The 18,993-nt window shown below is 42.0% G+C and overlaps 1 protein-coding gene across 3 annotated transcripts in view; it reads right to left on the reverse strand.

Annotated features, from left to right (window-relative positions):
- kalrna (kalirin RhoGEF kinase a) overlaps positions 1–18,993 on the reverse strand; it is a 219,025-nt gene that overhangs the window by 52,415 nt on the left and 147,617 nt on the right. For all 3 annotated transcript variants that reach the window (XM_033613134.2, XM_033613126.2, XM_033613142.2), the window contains 2 exons: positions 8,142–8,220; positions 6,093–6,260 (listed from right to left, as the gene is read on the reverse strand). In XM_033613134.2, the coding sequence (XP_033469025.2) occupies positions 6,093–6,260; positions 8,142–8,220 (247 nt within the window). The remainder of the gene's footprint in view (positions 1–6,092; positions 6,261–8,141; positions 8,221–18,993) is intronic.

The raw sequence follows: 18,993 nt of genomic DNA on the forward strand, positions 1-18,993 counted from the left end.
CTGTAGCTGTTTTATTATTTCCCTTCATCCACTGTTTAAAAATCTCATAGTATAAATGTTTTGTGAAAGCACCAATAGTTCGCAGTAGTGATATTGAGGTGTTTGGTCAAAATTATTGTGATATTTGATTTTCTCCACACCACCCAGCCCTGGTCCTTATGGGTATTGTTCTCGGTGTGGACAACCCTTTGCTGTCTCTATTCAATCTGTTTCAGTGACTTCAAAACTCCATCGTGACTGATTTTCAGTTCAGTTAACTTTAGAGCTTCAGTGTCTTCACAGTCTTTCAGAGAGGACAAGGAGACCTACTTTACAGAGCAGTCACAAGACCCAAGACACACACATACAGGCTCGCACACACACCCAAGACAGGGCAGACAGAGAGAGAAGGCTGGAGCCTGAGAGAACTCAGAAGTTTATATCCAGTCTACTTAATTAGCTCTTTAGGGTTAATTAACAGTGTGACTCATTCATTAACAAACATGACAGTTAAATACCCATCTGCCTCGAGTGAACAGACGCAGCTTCAATCTAATTCTGCATTTACACCATCAAACAATTATGTGAGGCATTCCCATGTTAAGGGAGGGAAGCCTGCTCTGGAATCAAGTGAAACTAGCGAGGCTGACAATGAAAGTGGGTCTTTGTGTGGGATGTTTGCTCAGTGTGATACAGCTCTGCATGTCTTTCTACTGACAGGCAGCTGAATGTACGCTGTGCAGCAACATATTGAGAATAATGTGCAGATGCTTGATCATTTTTGCCCTAAATAAAAGGTGTTTGAGAAGCCTCGCAGAAAATACAGTCCTGTTTGTGAGCAGAAATGTTGATGATACAACATGGTTTCATGAATAACTCAATAAGTGGTGGAATTTTACTGTTTTTAAGAATACAGAAACATAAATTCCTGAAAAGACCGGATGCAGCTGCCTGCTGGAGCCGCAAGTAAAACTAACAATTGTACAGGTGGAAGTTCAGTGCAGTGTTTGATGTATGTGCGCTGTTTGTTTTCTCTCATAGCACCATAAACTTTTAGTGGTCCTATATTTTTCAATCTGAAGCCTTTCGATTGTCTCTGCTGCTCCTGCTTTTACAGCTTCCACAGCTCCCCCTCAACGCTCAAAACAGAAAGAACATCTATTTTTGACCCATCCTCTCAACTGTTTCACATGATGTAAGTTATATTACTCATTCCTGATAGAACTACAACTTCATTGTGACATAGACCAGTTTAGGTCTGGATATATTCTTGTGGTTAAGGTCACCTACAGATAAGTTAAGGTTTTGGTCATGATTAAGATTACGTTACAGGGGAACTGTGTCCATTTTTAAATCTCACACGTTATTCCTATGATCTCAGACAGTCCGAAAATGTCAGTTAACATTAACAACTCTATCCCAAACTAACCCAAACCAAAGTTATGATGTCATCAAGTATGAAGTCTGGAGCTGCTCTATAAACCGCAAATTTGGAAAGATGTTAAAGATGCCACTGAGAGCGCTCTGGGGAATGTTCTGAGAGTGTGGGAACATTTTTTGAGTATAACAGAATGAAGCTCGTTTGGGTATTAAAGACAAAATGAACATGAATCTGTGGGTCCACAAAATCAGGCTCCTTCATTGTCTATGTGGCAGCTCCAGACTTGATACTTGATGACTTCACAAGTTTGAGACTTCGTGCACTGATCAGAGCAGTTCTTGCAGCTTTCAGGCAGGGGCCACTTGGGGACTGGACAATGGGACACTGAAGTCTGTGTGGCTGAATGAGACCCTCAGAAAGGAGAGAAATCACAGGGAGTACCACCAGCTGACCCAGGAGCTTCGCCTAGCTGACGGTTGGATCAAGGGTTACAGTATTTTAGGATGAATCAGCTCTGTCAATCTGCTGTCAATCATCAGACCAATGACCACTGGTAAATGGTAAATGGATTGCATTTGTATAGCGCCTTTCTAATCATTTGACGTTTCATTCATCATTCTACACTACAAGTCACATTCACCCATTCACACACACGTCCATACAAGGCTACCATACAAGGTGCCACCTGCTACTCAGTTTTTTAACACTCACACAACGATGGAACAGCCATCGGGAGCAATTTGAGGTTCAGTATCTTGCTCAAGGATTTTTTTTTTAAGATATTTTTTAGGGCATTTTTTGCCTTTAATTGACAGGACAGTGAAGCGTGAAGGGGGGAGAGAGAGCAAGAGAGATATGCAGCAAAGGGCCACAGGCTGGACTCGAACCCGGGCCGCTGCGGCAACAGCCTTGTATATGGGACGCCTGCTCTACCACTAAGCCACCGACGCCCCTTGCTCAAGGATACTTTGACATGCAGACTGGAGGAGCTGGGGATTGAACCGCTGATCTTCTGATTAGTGAATAACACACTCTGCCTCCTGAGCCACAGCCCCCGTAGTTGGTAAAAGTAAGTAAGGCTACAGTTTATTCAGATGTGTCTTGCAGCTTGCCTCAAGCAATAATCAAAGTGGGCTTAACGCAAACCATGACCTGTATGCTACAACTTGTTTTCATTGCCATCACAGAAGCCCATCTTCATGCTGGGTTTTTTTCACCCTAAAATCCACTGTTTTCAATGTAGAGGGGTGGCAGGTGTGCTCAAACACCAGAGTGATGTTGTCGCTGTGTACACGTGTTTCCGAGTGCCTATTTTTCAGGGCGCAAGAGCTGTGCCCTGAGTTAAAGAGAGATCAACTTTTGGAACACAGCAGCCCACATCACAGTGATGTGGCGAGGACCAACCAATCACAGCAGACAGATATCTTTCCCTTCTTCTGTAAATATTCAGTCTGAAAAATATGGAAAAGTTGATCATGTTAGTGCAGGGCTACCCAGAGCTTTACATCTGTCCCACAGACAACAGGTCTACAAACTTATAAACAGCATCTGGAAGAAGATTAGCTCTGCACTCAGGATTTCAGGTACATAGGCCATGATACTGTGCTTGTTCCGGCTGTTTTGCAACCTCAGATGCAACCTGCCACCGTGCTCTTGAAAGCTGGCACAGAAAAGACACAAGAGTGGTGCCCAGCGTCTGACCTCGTGTTTTCCAGGCAGTTAAAGACACGACATGTGTACAGCCCTTTATTCATCTGATTGGAAAATGGGAAAACTGTTAGTGTTGTCTGCCACTCTTTTGCTTTTAATTTTTCCAACTTGAGGCATTCAGGGTGCTCCAGCAAAAACATCAAGCGCAGTGAGCGGAAAACATGGGGCGCTCAGCAGCGAGCAACATGCTTCACTATTAACTATTACGAAATGCCACCCAGTGCTGCTAATATGCGCTTTGTCTGATCTGCCTTACTTCTCTGGTTTCTGGCTTTGAGAGAGATTGAAACTCATTGTTACAAATATTGATTGAACTTTGTCTGCCATGGAAACAACATAATGGAATTCATAGTTTAGGCGGCGTTTCCCTTTAAAGGTCAAAGTAACGCCTGCTTCACTTCAAAATTTGACTACTATGATGTCATGCATCTCATAACTATAACTATAATAAACCCAACACCAGCCACCTTCTTTTGAAAATTACCACACCAGGATGTGTAAGTCTTGTGACAGCTGTAGATGGCCCGAGGAATAAACCAACTAAATGACTGTGTTGGCCTCCAGGAAGCCTCAGATAAATAAATCACACAAATAAAGTGCCTTATTCTTCTTTTTATTCCAAATGACGTAAGTTAACAGCAGCAGTTGTAGTGACCATTTGTTTGGCTGGGACATTTCAGTGCTTTATTAGTTTAAACACCTCTCTGCTCAGCACAAGCCTAATTTTTCAACTGTTGTCCCTTGCTGTGTGTGTGTGTGTGTGTGTGTGTGTGTGTCCCTGTGTGTTTATTCCCATGTGTAGCAGCTGCAGTTGTCTGATTTGCATCTCACCACAGAAACACAAAACATCCTTTTCATCAGCAAGAGCATAAAACACACCATGGCTGTGGCAGGCAAATCAGCTGATCTTGCACCGTGTGTGTGTGTGTGTGTGTGTGTGTGTGTGTGTGTGTGTGTGTGTGTGTGTGACTACAGCGAAGAGGAATCTCCCACACACACAGACCTCCTCCTTGTTGTTTCAATCCCTGAGCAAGACAAAAACTGCAAACTGGGTTGCAGGAAGGCTAGTTATATTAGGAAAGCAAACTGTGTGTGTGTGTGTGTGTGTGTGTGTGTGTGTGTGTGTATGTAGGTGGGAGGAAGTTTGAGGTTTGTGAGTTCAAAGTTTGGTATTCACAACGTGATAAGATGGGAGGAAATGACAACGTGTGTGTTACTGCTGTTGCTTTAATCTGCAACATAAAAACAGGACTCTGGATGCTGCTGTAAGTGAACGACTAATACGTTTCAGCATCCACCTCAGCTGTGCTGTAAAACTCCCATGATGCAACGAGGTGAAATCAGTTCATCTTTATGCAGCATCACAATGAGATGTCAAGAGACACCATCGGCACAATCTGCTGTGTACCCTGCACTGAACACAGTCCGAGGTCACTTGGAACAAGTGCAGGGAGGACGTAGTAGAGCAGCTCCACAGCGCCCTCTGTAGGATAGAACAGTGTGTCCAGACGATCACTGACCCACCGCCAAACCAGTCATGCTGGATGATGTTACAGGCAGCGTAACATTCACCATGAAGAGAACGGGGCGCCAATGGCAGACCTGACAATTCTGATATTCTCTGGTGAATGCCAGTGGAGCCGCACGGTGCTGGGCTGTGAGCATAGGTCCCACTAGAGGACTTCTGGCCCTCATGCCACCCTCATGGAGTCTGTTTCTGACCCTCATACCCCTGATGTTTCAGTGACTTGGTGTTCGACTGTGACTGTTAAGTGATCCCTTAATTTTTTTGAGCGGTGTAGTTGCATGGCTCTAGGGATGTCTTTCGGTCACACCACTTGGATCCAAACTGAAAAATCTTAAACACTATTTGGATAGCATGCCATGAAATTTGGACCACACATATGTTAGCATGTTGATGTTCTCAGGAAATTATCACATTAATGGATGCTACAAGCCACAACATTGCATTCTCTAGTAATATTTCTAAAATGTCAGTCTAAAAGTGGAGCCAGAATATCTCCATGCTGCTCTGGAGAAAACATCCTCCTCACATGCTCAGACACCTTCTACTAAATCCATCTGTTAGATCTATTTAAAGATCATCTGTTTTCATCCTCAATAAATAATGCATACATACATGAGGATCATTTAACAACATTTACTTTTAGGATTTCTGTGCAGAGTGTCTGAGGCAGGCTTGGTAGAGAAGCAGGACAGGTTTCATCTCTAGTGTGGTATCCACATCGCACCAACAGAGGTCAGTACAGACCAGATTACTTTAAGTGATCTGAGGACAGGAAGACAGTGTTCTTTACTTCTGTCTGACTAAAGAGGAAGGTGTGATGATAATGAAAAACACCAAGGCCATTACTGTACTTGACTAGTTGAATTTCTTTTTTTTTAATTCTTGATATTTTTGGGACCTTTTTTGCCTTTATTTGATAGGACAGATTTAGCAAGAAAGGGGTATAGAGAGTGGGGGATGACATGCAGCAAAGCAGCGCCATAGGTTGGAATCGAACCCACTCCCGCTGTTCATGGGGTGCCTGCTCTAACAGGTGAGCTAGTTGGTACCCAAGTTTTTGTATTTTCAAAACTCTTTGAGCTGAACTTTCTGAAAACATCACAGTTGGACTTTCTCTAACGACATAATGCAATGCCTCCACTCTTTGAATTAGAGCAACAACAGAGTTTATTCTGTTTCTGCTGAGGGAGCAAAGAGGAGCCAGTGAATTGGCATCGACGAAAAGATGCTGTGACCTCTCTAGTAACACGACTGTCACACTCATTAACTGAACTGTGTTTATCTACAATGCACCATGAAGAACACGCTGATCCTGAGCCAGAGCACAAAGAGAAGAGTTTTCCTTTTCTAATTTCTATGGCCTCTTGAAGACAACTCTGCTTCCACACCAGAGCAATGACAAGGTTATTATTATTATTACAAACCAAGTCATAAACTCAGACAAAGCAGCAGGTCAGTACATGAACTTAATCTGGACTTTGTTGCTCTTCCTACCTTTCCCCGAGCCGAAGAAGCAGTCCATCTCCACGCTGGAGCGTGAGTGGGACACGCAGAGTGTGGAGCTGGGGACCAGTCCCTCCTGTGGGGGGGTGCGTTCGGTGGTTCGGACCAGGCACCAGCCGGGCCGCTCACTCGGCCGCTCCAACAGCTCCACCGTCTGGCCTGGAGAGAAGAGCAGACAGTTGGTTTACAGAATGGTACTGTAACTTCTGACAATCTCAAGTTTTAGGACGTACTGTCCGGGTTAAAATGTCTTCAGAGGGGGAATATTCTTTCTTGCAATTTCAAATACTTAAAATACACTAGCATCCTACACTACACTAGTATTTAGCAGGATTAAGGTTCACCCTAACTACCTACAATCTTGTCTAAATCCTTTCCAAACACTGGCGCTCCACAGGGGTGTGTCCTGTCCCTACTCATGTAGTCAAATGGCTGCATCTCCCACTCCCAGTCAATTATGATGCTTAAATTCACTGATGACACCACAGTCATGGATTTGATCTCAAATAACGATGAAACAGTTTAAAGGAGTGAGGTTTTATCCCTGGTGGACTGATGTAACGTGAACTTGGAATTAAATGCTTCCAGAACCAAGGACTTAGTTGTGGACTTTCCCAGGAGTTGTGGGGATCACTTATCCTCAGTCATCAAGTGATCAGCACCACTACTACCCTCAAGAAAACACACCAGAGAAACTTCTTTTCAAGGCAACTGAAAATATCCCGAGGTGCTTTGGTGCAGCTCTACAGAGCAGCAGCGGAGAACATCCTTACCTATGCAGTAACTGTGTGGCTTGGCAACATGTCAGCTGAAGACAGGAGACAGCTGGACAAAGTGGCGCGTACTACATCAAGAATTACTGGATGTGATCTCACACTCCTAAAGGAAATCTATAAGGCTAGACTACAAAAGACGGGCCTTAAAGTTTTAAAGGACGCCTCTCACCCAGCCAACAGCCTTTTTATATTCCTTCCTTCTCACAAAAGATGAACAAGTTTTACGAGCAGAACATCCAGGTTCCATGACAGCACATATCCTGAAGCTGTCTGTCCTCTCCACACGTTTAGCAGATGTTTTTAATGCACATGAAGCACTTTATCTAAAGGGCCGTTTGATGCGCTGCTAAATCCACTACTGGTGCTACTGTTTTTATACATGGCGCCACTGAATCTTATGTTAACCACTTGTTTTATGCTTTTATGATTATTCTATTGCTTAATGTACTGTGTGCATTAAGACATGATGTGTGGTTACTATATTTGTCTGACTTTGTTTAACCCTTTAAAACCTGGAGTGACATCAATTTTCTTGCACTGCTTTCAGACACCTCTCACAAGTATTTATTGAAAATTAAAAAAAGAAATCAGCAATTTGGCATAAAATGTCCTGCAAATTACAAGACATTACAAAAAGGTGACAAGAAAGTTACCTGAAAATTACCTCAAAGAGTGACACACAGAGAATTAGAAAATTAAAAATATAAAAGACTATGGGGGAAAATGCCCACACAATTATTATTCTAATTATATACTCATAATTCTAATAATAACTGTGAATATATACATATACTGAATGTATTAATTTTATTATTAAAATTAATTAAAAATTTTTTTCTACTTTTCTACTATTTATTTTTATCTTTTTTTTAGATATGTTTTATTATTAAAATTAAATATCAAATACATTCATTAAAAAGAATATTATTATTATTTTTTAGCACCTTTTTCAGGTAATTTCCTGTTTCTGTTGTTTGACTTTTTTGTGCTAATTTTCACCTTTTTTTGGTAACTTTTTACTAATATCTTGCTAATATTTGGGTCATTTCTCATTAACATGCTCATTGCCTTCTTTCCATGTTTTTTTAAAGACATCAAGACAATTCACTAAGGCTTCAAAGGGTTAAGTGAGCTCATCATGATTCTTCAAATAACCATGCTGATAACTGTAAGTGCTGACTCTTAAATCTTTGGCCGTAATGACCAAAGCCAGACAAGAGATCCGGACTAAAACGTGTGAACAGGAAAGAGAGGTTTGTCTCACCGGTGCTGACAGACATCTCCGTGCTGCATCCTGCTGTGAAGTCCTGCAGGACGACTGTCAACTCACATCCACCAGAGAGCTGCAAACACAAAGAGAGACATACAATTAGACTTTTGAAACCTCAAAAACATTACTTATATAACAGGGGCTTTAAAAGCACATCCTCAAACTATCACATTTTAATGCTCTAAATTTTAGTCCCAAAGAATCTGCTGTAAAGCCATCTGATGGCAAAGGAAGAGATCCTTAATCCATCACTGTTGACACAATAAACACTGAATATTTCCATACTGAAGATGATTAAGTGCATAACTAAGCTTGTACTTGATGTTCTTGTGCCTGTGAACTTCACAATGAGTGTTAAACAAGTCTGTAGAGCCTAAAGGTGACATAACAAGACTCTAAACTTTACATTCTGGATTAAAAACACCAGCAGTAGCAGTTTTCTGTTTGCAGACATAAATTGTCTGCAGGGCTGGAGGAACAGGGCGAACCAGCAGCATGAGGACACGACCTCTGTGTGGTTTTATAACAAATGCTGAACCTTACCAACACAGACAGAGCTGAAAGTGAACGTCACACATTAAGGTTTGGAGAGATGAACTAAATCCTCAATTAGTCCTGAAGTCAACTGAGGACGATTGACTTATGTGTGAGCACTCTGTTATCACAAACATCTCCACACCATATAAACCTGAACCACTCCTGACCTTTAGACTATAAACTCTAATCTGAGATCAGTACGACTGCTGGCAAGACTGTGATCAGTGTTATATTGTCCATTTAACTCGGTCAAGACACCAAAGCAACTGTGGGTTAAACAAAATGTACATTTGGGCCTATTCGAGCAACTTTTGTAGATGCATCGAGCCTTTAAAGCCACAATGTGTAGGAATTTCTCCCATCTAACGTTGAAATCATATATTGTATTCAAACAGATGGCGCACTCTAGCGCCTCACTGTTTCAAACACATATTGCAACAACTGTAGCCGCTGTGTACCAAAAAGCTATGATAACACTGATGAAACCATGTCATCCGATACTACATGGAGTATTCATTCAGGCTCCTACACAGACACACGCGACGCGAATTGACAAACCCCCTCCTCACCATGCTGGCTGTGTTTACAACGTAGGACTGTTGGGGCGGATGTAAATGGAAACAAACCAATCACGTCTTGTCCTTTGACAACTGACAAGTGGCTCAACCTCACACACCTCATCCCTCTCCTCGCATTACTGCACCGCTAACAGCTGTTAGTGGCCAGCGGCACTACTGCCGCGTAACAAAGACCCACTCTTTGAGCATAATGCAGGATCATGTATTATGCAGCATCACGGGAGACGGAATCCTCGTCGCCAAGAAAGTGCAAAAGGGAATCAAAAAGGCAGCGTGACTGGCGAATTAAAAAAACAAGGGTCAGCATTGGGGTTGCCTTTCCCAGGTGGAGAGAGCTGCTGAAGGAGAAAGGTAATACAATCACAGGCCAGCGCTAACAGCGGCTAACAGCGGCTAACAGCTAACAGCGGCTAACAGCTAACAGCGGCGCAGTGATGCGAGGAGAGGGATGAGGCTGTTAGGGACTGGCCGCTAACAGTGGCTAACAGCCAACAGCGGCGCTGGCCTGTGATTGCATTACCATTCTCCCTCAGCAGCTCTCTCTACCTGGGAAAGGCTACCCCGATGTGGGCCTTCGTTTTTTTAATTCGCCGGTCACGCTGCCTTTTCTATTCCCTTTTGCGCTTTCTTGGCGACAAGGATTCTGTCTCCCATGATGCTGCATATGCATGATCCTGCATTATGCTCAAAGAGTGGGACTTTGTTTCAAATTTGCCAGGGTAGTAGCGAAGCGCCTCTTGCTCCTCTCCTTCGGCTCCTCAGTCACGCAGTGCTGGCCTGGCTCTCAACGAAAACGCCGAAGGTGGTGCTGCATGTCCCTTGCTGGCGGGTGTATTCTCAAGATGGCGAAACGTAATGGAACCCCACAGACGACTTACCCGCACAATGTACAAACAAATCTGAAATTCTCCTTTTAAGAGAATAAGTCAGATTATTGGAGGAGGTAATAGTACACCAGTGATGACATATTTATGAATGCAGACAAACAACTGAAAATGTTACACAATGTCCGTTTAAAGCCCCTGAACACGTGGTAATTCTCTGTGATATTATTCATTCACTAATTAAAAAAAAACCCGGCAGCATTTACAAGAGGACCAGATCAAATGCCCTGTGTGAAAAAGTTGCTCTTGATTGGTCAGAATTTCCATGTGGGAAAAATCCAGGAAGTAAAGCAAACGTTGAAGAAGAGTACACTTGCAAGATAAATGTGACACTTTCTAAGGTCACAATGGAGGGACAACTACGCAGGTTGATTTTAGCGCTGCTCATCGTGGACTATATTGCTGTCATTGTTCATTTTAGTCAATCCATACAGTTTGAAAACGAGGCGCGGCTCCAACTAGAAAACAATGTTTTGATGCATTGGATGTGCTGAATGTGCATATTAAGGCAGTACAGGAGGAGGTGCACATTAATAATCCTCCAGGACTGTAACATGCTCATGTTTAACCCAAACAATGTGTCATGTGACTGCAGCTGGTTCAGATCCAGGTCGGAACACCTTCTTGCACCAGAGTTTGTTTGTAACCGGACTGAGACCACCTCTTCAAGAAGGTCTCGGTCCAGTTGTTTTGGTGCACACCTGAGTGTGATTGCTGTGTTCACACCTGCTCAAACGAACCGCACTGAGGGGGCAAACAAACTTAAGTTCAACTGAACAGAACCAAACAGGGCAGGTGTGAAAGCACCCTAAGTGTGGACTGTGCAGCTGAATGGAGAATAATATAACCACTGGATCAGACTCTGTACTGTCAGACACTCAGTATAAAAAGTTTGGACTTAGTCTGACATTTCAACTTGGTCAGAAGTTTTCATCACTCTGACATGGGAGTTAAATCATGTCCCACTCATAACTGATCACACTGAGCTGGATAATGTGATCTCAAAGAAATCATCTCAAGCAGCAGTTATAAACACTTTCAGCTGGACAATTCTCAGAGTAAGTTATTGACACTGAAAATGCAACCCACAGTTTTAGTCATAAAGTGCTCATGGTCCACGCTGTGGACTGGACTGTGAAAATGCCGTAATAAATCGGTTGTATAAAGAGTCAACAGACATGCGCACACACGATAGTGACAGAGCTGACGTCACACTGCTGAGGTGTGTTGACCTCTTCTTCCATTAAATTGAAACAACATACGAGTCATAATAAATCAATAAATTAAGAACAATGGCACACAGACAACAAAACAAATTCAACTGATTGAAATGTGTGTGTGTGTGGGTGTGTGTGAGGAAATGTGTGTTTAAAACAAACACTGATAAAGCTTCCTGCACTGACCCGACCTGGACACCTGTGTACTGTAGAAACATACAGTCAGCTGATGACTGCAGGGCTGTTGTGTATCGCACTGTGGAATGTATCGACTATTGCAGCCGAACATAACCACACATCACCTGGATCTGTCCCATGTTATTTTATCACTGGGACCTCCCTGACCTCTCGCACACCTACAGGCAGCAGTCACACCGACAGCACAATCAAACAGAGCTGGTGTTGTGAACAAAACTGGCCTTCCTAACTTGAGACAGACTTATCTGAAAAGCTGCACCTGCTGTTCACCTGAATTAGGCATGGTCAAACCATACAGCCCAGTCCGTCCGACACACACTGCTGCTGCCAATTGGCTCGTTGCTCCCTCAGAGTCAAGACTGTTTGCTGTCCTGGTTCCACGATGGCTCAACAAAAAATCTGCACTCTGCACTTCATCTGTCACAAACTGAAAACTGAGCTGTTCAGCCACACCTTGGCTCGTAAAAAAACACTGAGAAACCTCTTCCTCCTGACGTCTCTAAATAAAGCACTTGAAATAGGTTGCATAATTTGATGATTCTACATACTTGCATGATTCTTACACTTTTTGGGGCTGTAACTTTACCATTGAATGCACTTAAAGCCTGTTCAGACCTGGTATTAACACATGTCTTGGGTAAACGGCTCACAAGTGGACAGCTCTATGTCTTTCTGGTCACACCTGGCATTAGAGTTAGTCTACATATGTGTCTCGTGCAATCTTGGGATCCATTGGCTATTGTCTGATGACAACAAAGCTTCTCAGGGCGAGGGCCAATATTTCAGGCAGATCCAGTGTGGCCAGCAGATATCCAGGCCAAGACTTCCTCTTCCAGCCCTAGGTGATGTTTTTAGAAAGCACAAGATTTCATTCCATTGTTTTGCTGACGACATCCAGATTTACCTGCCACTAAGGTCTTTAAGCAAGGATGCAATGCAACCTCTACTGGATTGTTTGAGTGATGTCAAATCTTGGTTGAGCTCTAATTTCTTAAATCTTAATGAGTCCAAGACAGAGGTTATCCAGTTTGGAGGCCACATGTCCCCACACAGCTCCACAGATTTCCTGGGCCCCCTGAACCCCAACATTTGTTCCTCTGTAAAGAATCTTGGGGTGGTTTTTGATAGCCAATTCAAATTTGACAAACAGATCAGTGCTGTTGTCAAAACTAGCTTTTTCCTGCTACGTCTTTTAGCCAAAACCAAGCCCTGTTTCTCAGCTGCAGACTTTGAAAGGGTGATCCATGCCTTCATATCCACCAGATTAGATTATTGTAACTCCCTTTATGTTGACCTGGATCAGTCCTCCCTCAACTGTCTACAGCTCGTCCAGAACGCTGCTGCTCGCCTCCTCACAGGCAAGAAAAAGCGCAACCACATCACGCCAGTTTTAGCCTCCCTCCACTGGCTCCCAGTCTGTTTTCGTATTGATTTTAAACTTCTTTTAATTGTTTTTAAAGCCCTCCATGGTCTGGCCCCTTTGTACCTCTCTGAGCTCCTTTTGTGCCACACCCCAACCAGAACCTTAAGGTCTTCGGACCAACTACTGTTGGTGGTGCCAAAAACCAGACTAAAATCCCGAGGTGAGCCTTCGCAGCGGCTGCCTCCAGGCTCTGGAACAGCCTCCCCCTTCACATTCGATCTTCCCAGTCCCTAGAGACTTTTAAATCCTCCCTAAAAACCTCTCTCTTCCACCTGGCGTATCATTCAGCCTGAGCACGATGATCAAGTTTGGTTTTTTTTAATTGCTTTTTTAATGTTTGCCCTGTTTTCTTATCGTTGTTTCCTACATCTGTTCTATTTTTATTACTGATGTTGTTTTAACTCTGTACCCACCTATGTGCAGCACTTTGGTCGACTGCCGTTGTTTTAAATGTGCTCTAGAAATAATAAATCCATGTGCAGTCATTTTGGCTTTTCTCTATGAACAGAAAGCTACACACAAAAAAAACTAATATAAACCTATAGCAAGCAGATGATAGCTGATGGGTTCTCAGGTTGCATTTTGGCCAATGCCTTCCACACGGACTGTTAACCTACTGTTTAAATGCGATTGGACGATATAACTGGGACTACAAACTGACTACAAATGTAAACCAGAACACTTCCTCTACCATAATCTTGTCCCACCATCACATATTACATCTCAAGTGACCACTTATGATTGGATATTACTTCCTCACTCTATATGCAAATAAGCCAGACATCATTTTTGTTTGCCTCGTTGTTTTTAACCGGCAGGATATATTTTGTGCTAAATGCACACTTACAGTCATTAAATTCAAAGTGGCTAAAATCTTATTTCTCTGCAGAGCTGCAAGCGGTGCGTTAATTCGTACAGCCTCTACTTACCCTGCTTGCTTTTTCTCTCTCTGTCTATCAACACACCAGCTTAACCCGCAGTCCCTTCATGTCCCTGGCACTAGGACACCACTGTTGCTGCTGCAGGAGTGTGAGCTCCAGACTGAGTGGGGACAGCCAATGAAAGCCCAACCACACACATATCAGTATCAGGGCTAACTGTTAGCATCACACAGCTAATGTTACCCAACGGTTGTTAACAATTTGAGCTGTTTAGGTGTTGGTGTGAGTTTGTTAGTACCCATTAGCTTGTGCTAACTGGGCAGACATTGAACTAGCGTTTGCCAGGAGTACATTCACACCTTTACCTTCAGCTGTCCACTTGTTAACCGATCACCCAAGACCCGTGTTAATACCGAGTGTAAACAGGCTCTACTTGTACAACGTTTAGGATACAAACACGAGCTACATAAACATAATGAATGAGATCAATTAAGGTGAATAGCAGATGCAGATTATCACAGAAAAAGCAATTAATATTAGCCGCAATCCAAATGTGAAAAATAGTTGCTATAGTATTAAAGCAGTAAATTAACTTGAACAATAAAAGACAAATGTGTGTTTAATGACACAAAAGTGGCCGCGGGATGTGAATTAAGTTCTCCTCTATCTACCTTGTCTGCCCTGTTCTCATTGTCTTGGAAAATGTCAGGGGGGAGTGTGTGTGTGTTAACATGTGTGTGTAAGCAGGCACTCTTTGCAAGGCTAAAGATCTCCTAGCAACAAGGACCCCAGTTTCTATAAAAGGTGCAAGTGAGTTTATACCTGACAGATGGCCACAGCGTCAGAAGGCCCTGCAGCCCCCACGCAGGTGTTTTCACTTATTCTGGCTGATTAGACCTGGACTCAGGTTGAAGGCGGAGCTATACTGGGAATTGTGGAGTCACCAAACTTCATGTACTATTAATAATTTAATTTGCTTCATTTGGTTTTGCCAGCGTGTTACAGGGGTGTGGAAACCTGCTCAGACAAGGTGCAGATTAATGAAACAGCAGGTCTCATACTGATTGTAGCAGGTGATATCAAAAAGCCATTGTAGTTTATTGTCTTACTGTACTTAAATGCCAGCATGTTTATTTGACAGTTGTTCATCGTAAAAATCTAATGTCAAACTCATGCATCTGAGCTACTGGAAACTTTCAACAAGGCAGAAAGGAAGAAACGGTTTAAAGCATGGCTTCAGCTCATAAAGAAAGATGACACAGTGCTGCCTGTAATGTCTGTAAAATGCTAATTCCAAGGAAGAGCGGAAACACCAGCAATACGCCGAAACATCTTTCTACACAACATGGGCTTGAATTCCAGGAATGCCATATATTTGACACTCTACACATGAGTACCGCTGCTTCCCAGCCGGGCAGCATGTCCGTTACTGAGGGTTGATATCCTGTTGTAATAACATCAGCGCCAGGCGGGTGTCTTAGCAGATCTTTCATGACTAAGAAAACTTAACTGGAAACAAATACTGTACAAATATTCTCTCATTTCACTCAGTTAGATGTTAGATGCCTTTATCAACTCCGTTTCACCATGTGTAGACTCAGAGGCAATAAAACAGTTGTATTTAAGCTGAAAACCTGAGTGGGGCAACTATTTTCCTCACAGAAAAGTGATCAGGAATCGGTGAGGGAACTGATAAAGAATCGGAACAATAAGCAGAATCAATAATGGCAATCATATCAATAAAATGTTGTCAATTCCCATCCTGTCCCAATGCTCAGTGGGAAACCAAACACTATATGCTTCACTTTCCATCAATAATCTGTAAAATGTAAAGCATGGCTGATCAACGGCGTTCAAACTGGCCGTCACTCAAATGCCATTTTATGAAATTACTATACTTCCAAACTGTCTCTATTTGCCAATGTTTATCCAACCAACTGGATTTTAAGTATTTCAAGAAGAGGAAACGTGATTGGAAGCACTGGGTCTTTTTTTGTGCATATATGCCTCAATACAAGGGCTGGGGACAAAAATCAATACAGCATAGTGTCGCGATATTTTGCGTGCTGATATTGTATTGACACATGGATGCCAAGTATCGATCTTTCATTATATACTCTATTAATTTTTGCAAATACACATTTTAATACAACTTTTAGTACTACAATAATAAAATCAATTGCTTTTTCGGTCCACTAAAGCAGTCCACAAACGTCACAGACATTGCAGACCTCCTGCAAAATGTAGCACATGAATGGGGGATTATGTTTGTAACAAACAACTCTTCTAACATGGGTGTTGCCATTCAGTTAGCAGGATACCTACATGTTAAGTGTTTCAGTTGAATGCTTAATTTGGCCTCACAGAGGATGTTAAATCTGCCCACAATTCAGTTTGTCAGGTGTATGTAGTATTTCTGACAGGTTTTATGACGGTGTTGGTCAGTCTGTCTGATTTGCACCACGTTTTGCTGCAATAAAAATGAACAAAAAAACTTTATCTTATGAGGTAAAACTGAAGTTGACAGAGTTTTCCTTTGGGGTAATAATCTGCAGTTGGGAAAAAAGTAATAAGTCACAATATATTTTATCGCAATACTCAGTATATCACAATAATATCGTATTGTGACCTAATTAACCTGATAATATTGTATCGTGAGTCCTCTGACGATTCCCATCCCTGAGTAAGTTTTTGATTTTCACTGTCAGCAGAGGAGAATATCGGTTTATCAGAAATTTACATTTTCTTAATAAAGTATAGTTAACAATATTTGTAGGACAACATGTCACTTTGTGGGTGGGATAGATTTTTAAGTTATATTGAACATTTTCACACCCAACAGACACAATGTGTTATCATCTATGAATATGAAAACAAGCATTCAGTCTGAAAATGTGAAAAACTAAGAGAAACAAAGTTGTCAGCATGCAGTGTGACTAAACCTACCAATAGACCAATCAATCACTTACACTTCATTGATTCATTTGTTATACATTTCGACTTCGTTGTTGCTAAGTGTTGAAATTTTGATAAATTATACAGTCTTTGTTTTTATCTTTTCTTTGTAATCAATGTTATTTAATAGGGGAGGTATTTCCATGAGCTATTTTTGGATTCTAACCTCTCCTGCACAATGTGTAAACTTTAATATTTTCATTTCTGTCTTTTCTGTACACATGTATGTGCAAATAACTTAACTAAACTGAACTCTAATATGACCGCCTCATTTGTGTGTTCAAGGGTGTGTCTTGTGCTCTGCTGCTATCTACTCTACTGTCATATGACCATTTCTGCGCACTTAAAACACACACACATGCACGCGGCAGCTTGTGATGGTCATATGTTAGAGCAGAGGAAGACAGCATTAAGCAGAACAAACACGCTTCACCTCCTTCAGCAGCAGAATGAATGGAACCTGTTGAGATCAGGAAACTTCAGTTAGCAGTAATTATCCGGCGAATGACCGGGAGAAGATTTCATTTCGTTACTCGAGCATGGGATGGATTAGTTGAATAGTCTGCAGCACAGCAGCACTCATTTATCAGTATGAGTACAATGTTCTGTGACAAACGTGCGACGGCTTTTATTGGTTGAACTTCAGTCACACTCGTTGGTGTAGCGTGAGGTAACCACTGAAGATGTTTCAGGATCTTATAGTCTGTATTTTTACGGGACCTTTATGTTCAAAGGTCAAGAAAACAAGAGGCTTGTAAACTTTATGTCTGAGTGACAGATTCAGATCATTAAAATCACCGTGCAGCCATTTATTTTCCTTGTTTCTAGCAACAAGGCATCGCGCCCATCCCTTTAAAACAAGCATGACTAATAGAAAAAGTGGTTTCATAAAGCAAATCAAATTACATGCTTGAAATCACAATCCAATTAGAATAATGCAATAAATCAAGATGATAATAAATATTAGCCTCCACAGATGTTACCATTACTTTGATAAATGTGTCATTTTTACAGTCGTATCCCTCCTGTCTCTCAGACACAGGCTCCTGGAAATGTTCACCAGGGAGTAAAAATTGTTAAGCCAGAGAGATAGTGCATGCTTATGTGGAAATATTTTTGATAGTCAGGGACCACCAACCCCGTCTCTGAGGAATTACTTTCATATGCTACTCGTTTGCAACACTTAGATTCCCTGGCATTTTTGCTCCAGTGCAAGAAGAGCGTGCTGTGTTCTTATACCACAACGCCTGACTTCAACACAAAAGAACCAGGGTTCATGTTCTGTCTTGCACTTTACATCAGATTTGACTTTTTTAAATATTCAAGTAATACCAAGACCTTTCCCATGACTCAGCCAAGTGTCGCATTGCCCAAACATGACCATAAAACACGTTAATCACGCTTCGCTTTCAAGAAGCAAATGTTGTGAGGAAAACAAATGAAAAATGTTGACAGTTAATAGCAACACTATCAATGTGAACATGAACATTTTGCGGGAATTATAATCTGGTCAGATTCAGCTAATGCAAAAGAGTTATACAAATACATATTTCTTAGGAGAGTGGTGTGAAATTTCCACCATAATTTTTTGTTTGTAGGGACTGTTCACCCAAAAATCTAAAATACATATTTTCCTCATCCCTGTAGTGCTATTTATTTACCTAGATCAGGGGTCGGCAACCTTTACTATCAAAAGAGCCATTCTTAACCCCTAAAAAATCTAGATCTAGACTGTTTTGGTGTTAGGATCAGAGTGTTGGAGATATCGATCACAGAGATGCCTTCCTTCTTTCCAATATAATGAAATTAAATGGTACTTGGCTTGTGGTCTTAACCAGGGTCTTCTATGTTTTTCCAGGCCAAGGACCCCTTAGCTGAGAGAGAGAGATGGAACAAGGGCCCCCTACTACATATACTGAGTTGCACTTGAGATAATCCTCTGTATAATTTTGGGCCTTTTCCTGTTTGGACTTGCCTTTAGTTGCAAGTCAGCAGCAGTTGTAGCATGACTAACTCTGAGGACTCCCATTGAAGACGGTCTAGGCCAGTCCAGATTTCTCCTGAGTCATTAGTTTGAAGTCCCACAGTTAAATACTTTCAGCCTCATACTTGCATTTGGCCATGTCGTTGAGCTAGTTTGCTGTCTCTGTAAAGTAATAGTAAGCATAATGTG

The sequence above is a fragment of the Epinephelus lanceolatus genome, chromosome 14, assembly GCF_041903045.1.
Source record: "Epinephelus lanceolatus isolate andai-2023 chromosome 14, ASM4190304v1, whole genome shotgun sequence".
Classification (NCBI taxonomy): Eukaryota; Metazoa; Chordata; class Actinopteri; order Perciformes; family Serranidae; genus Epinephelus; species Epinephelus lanceolatus.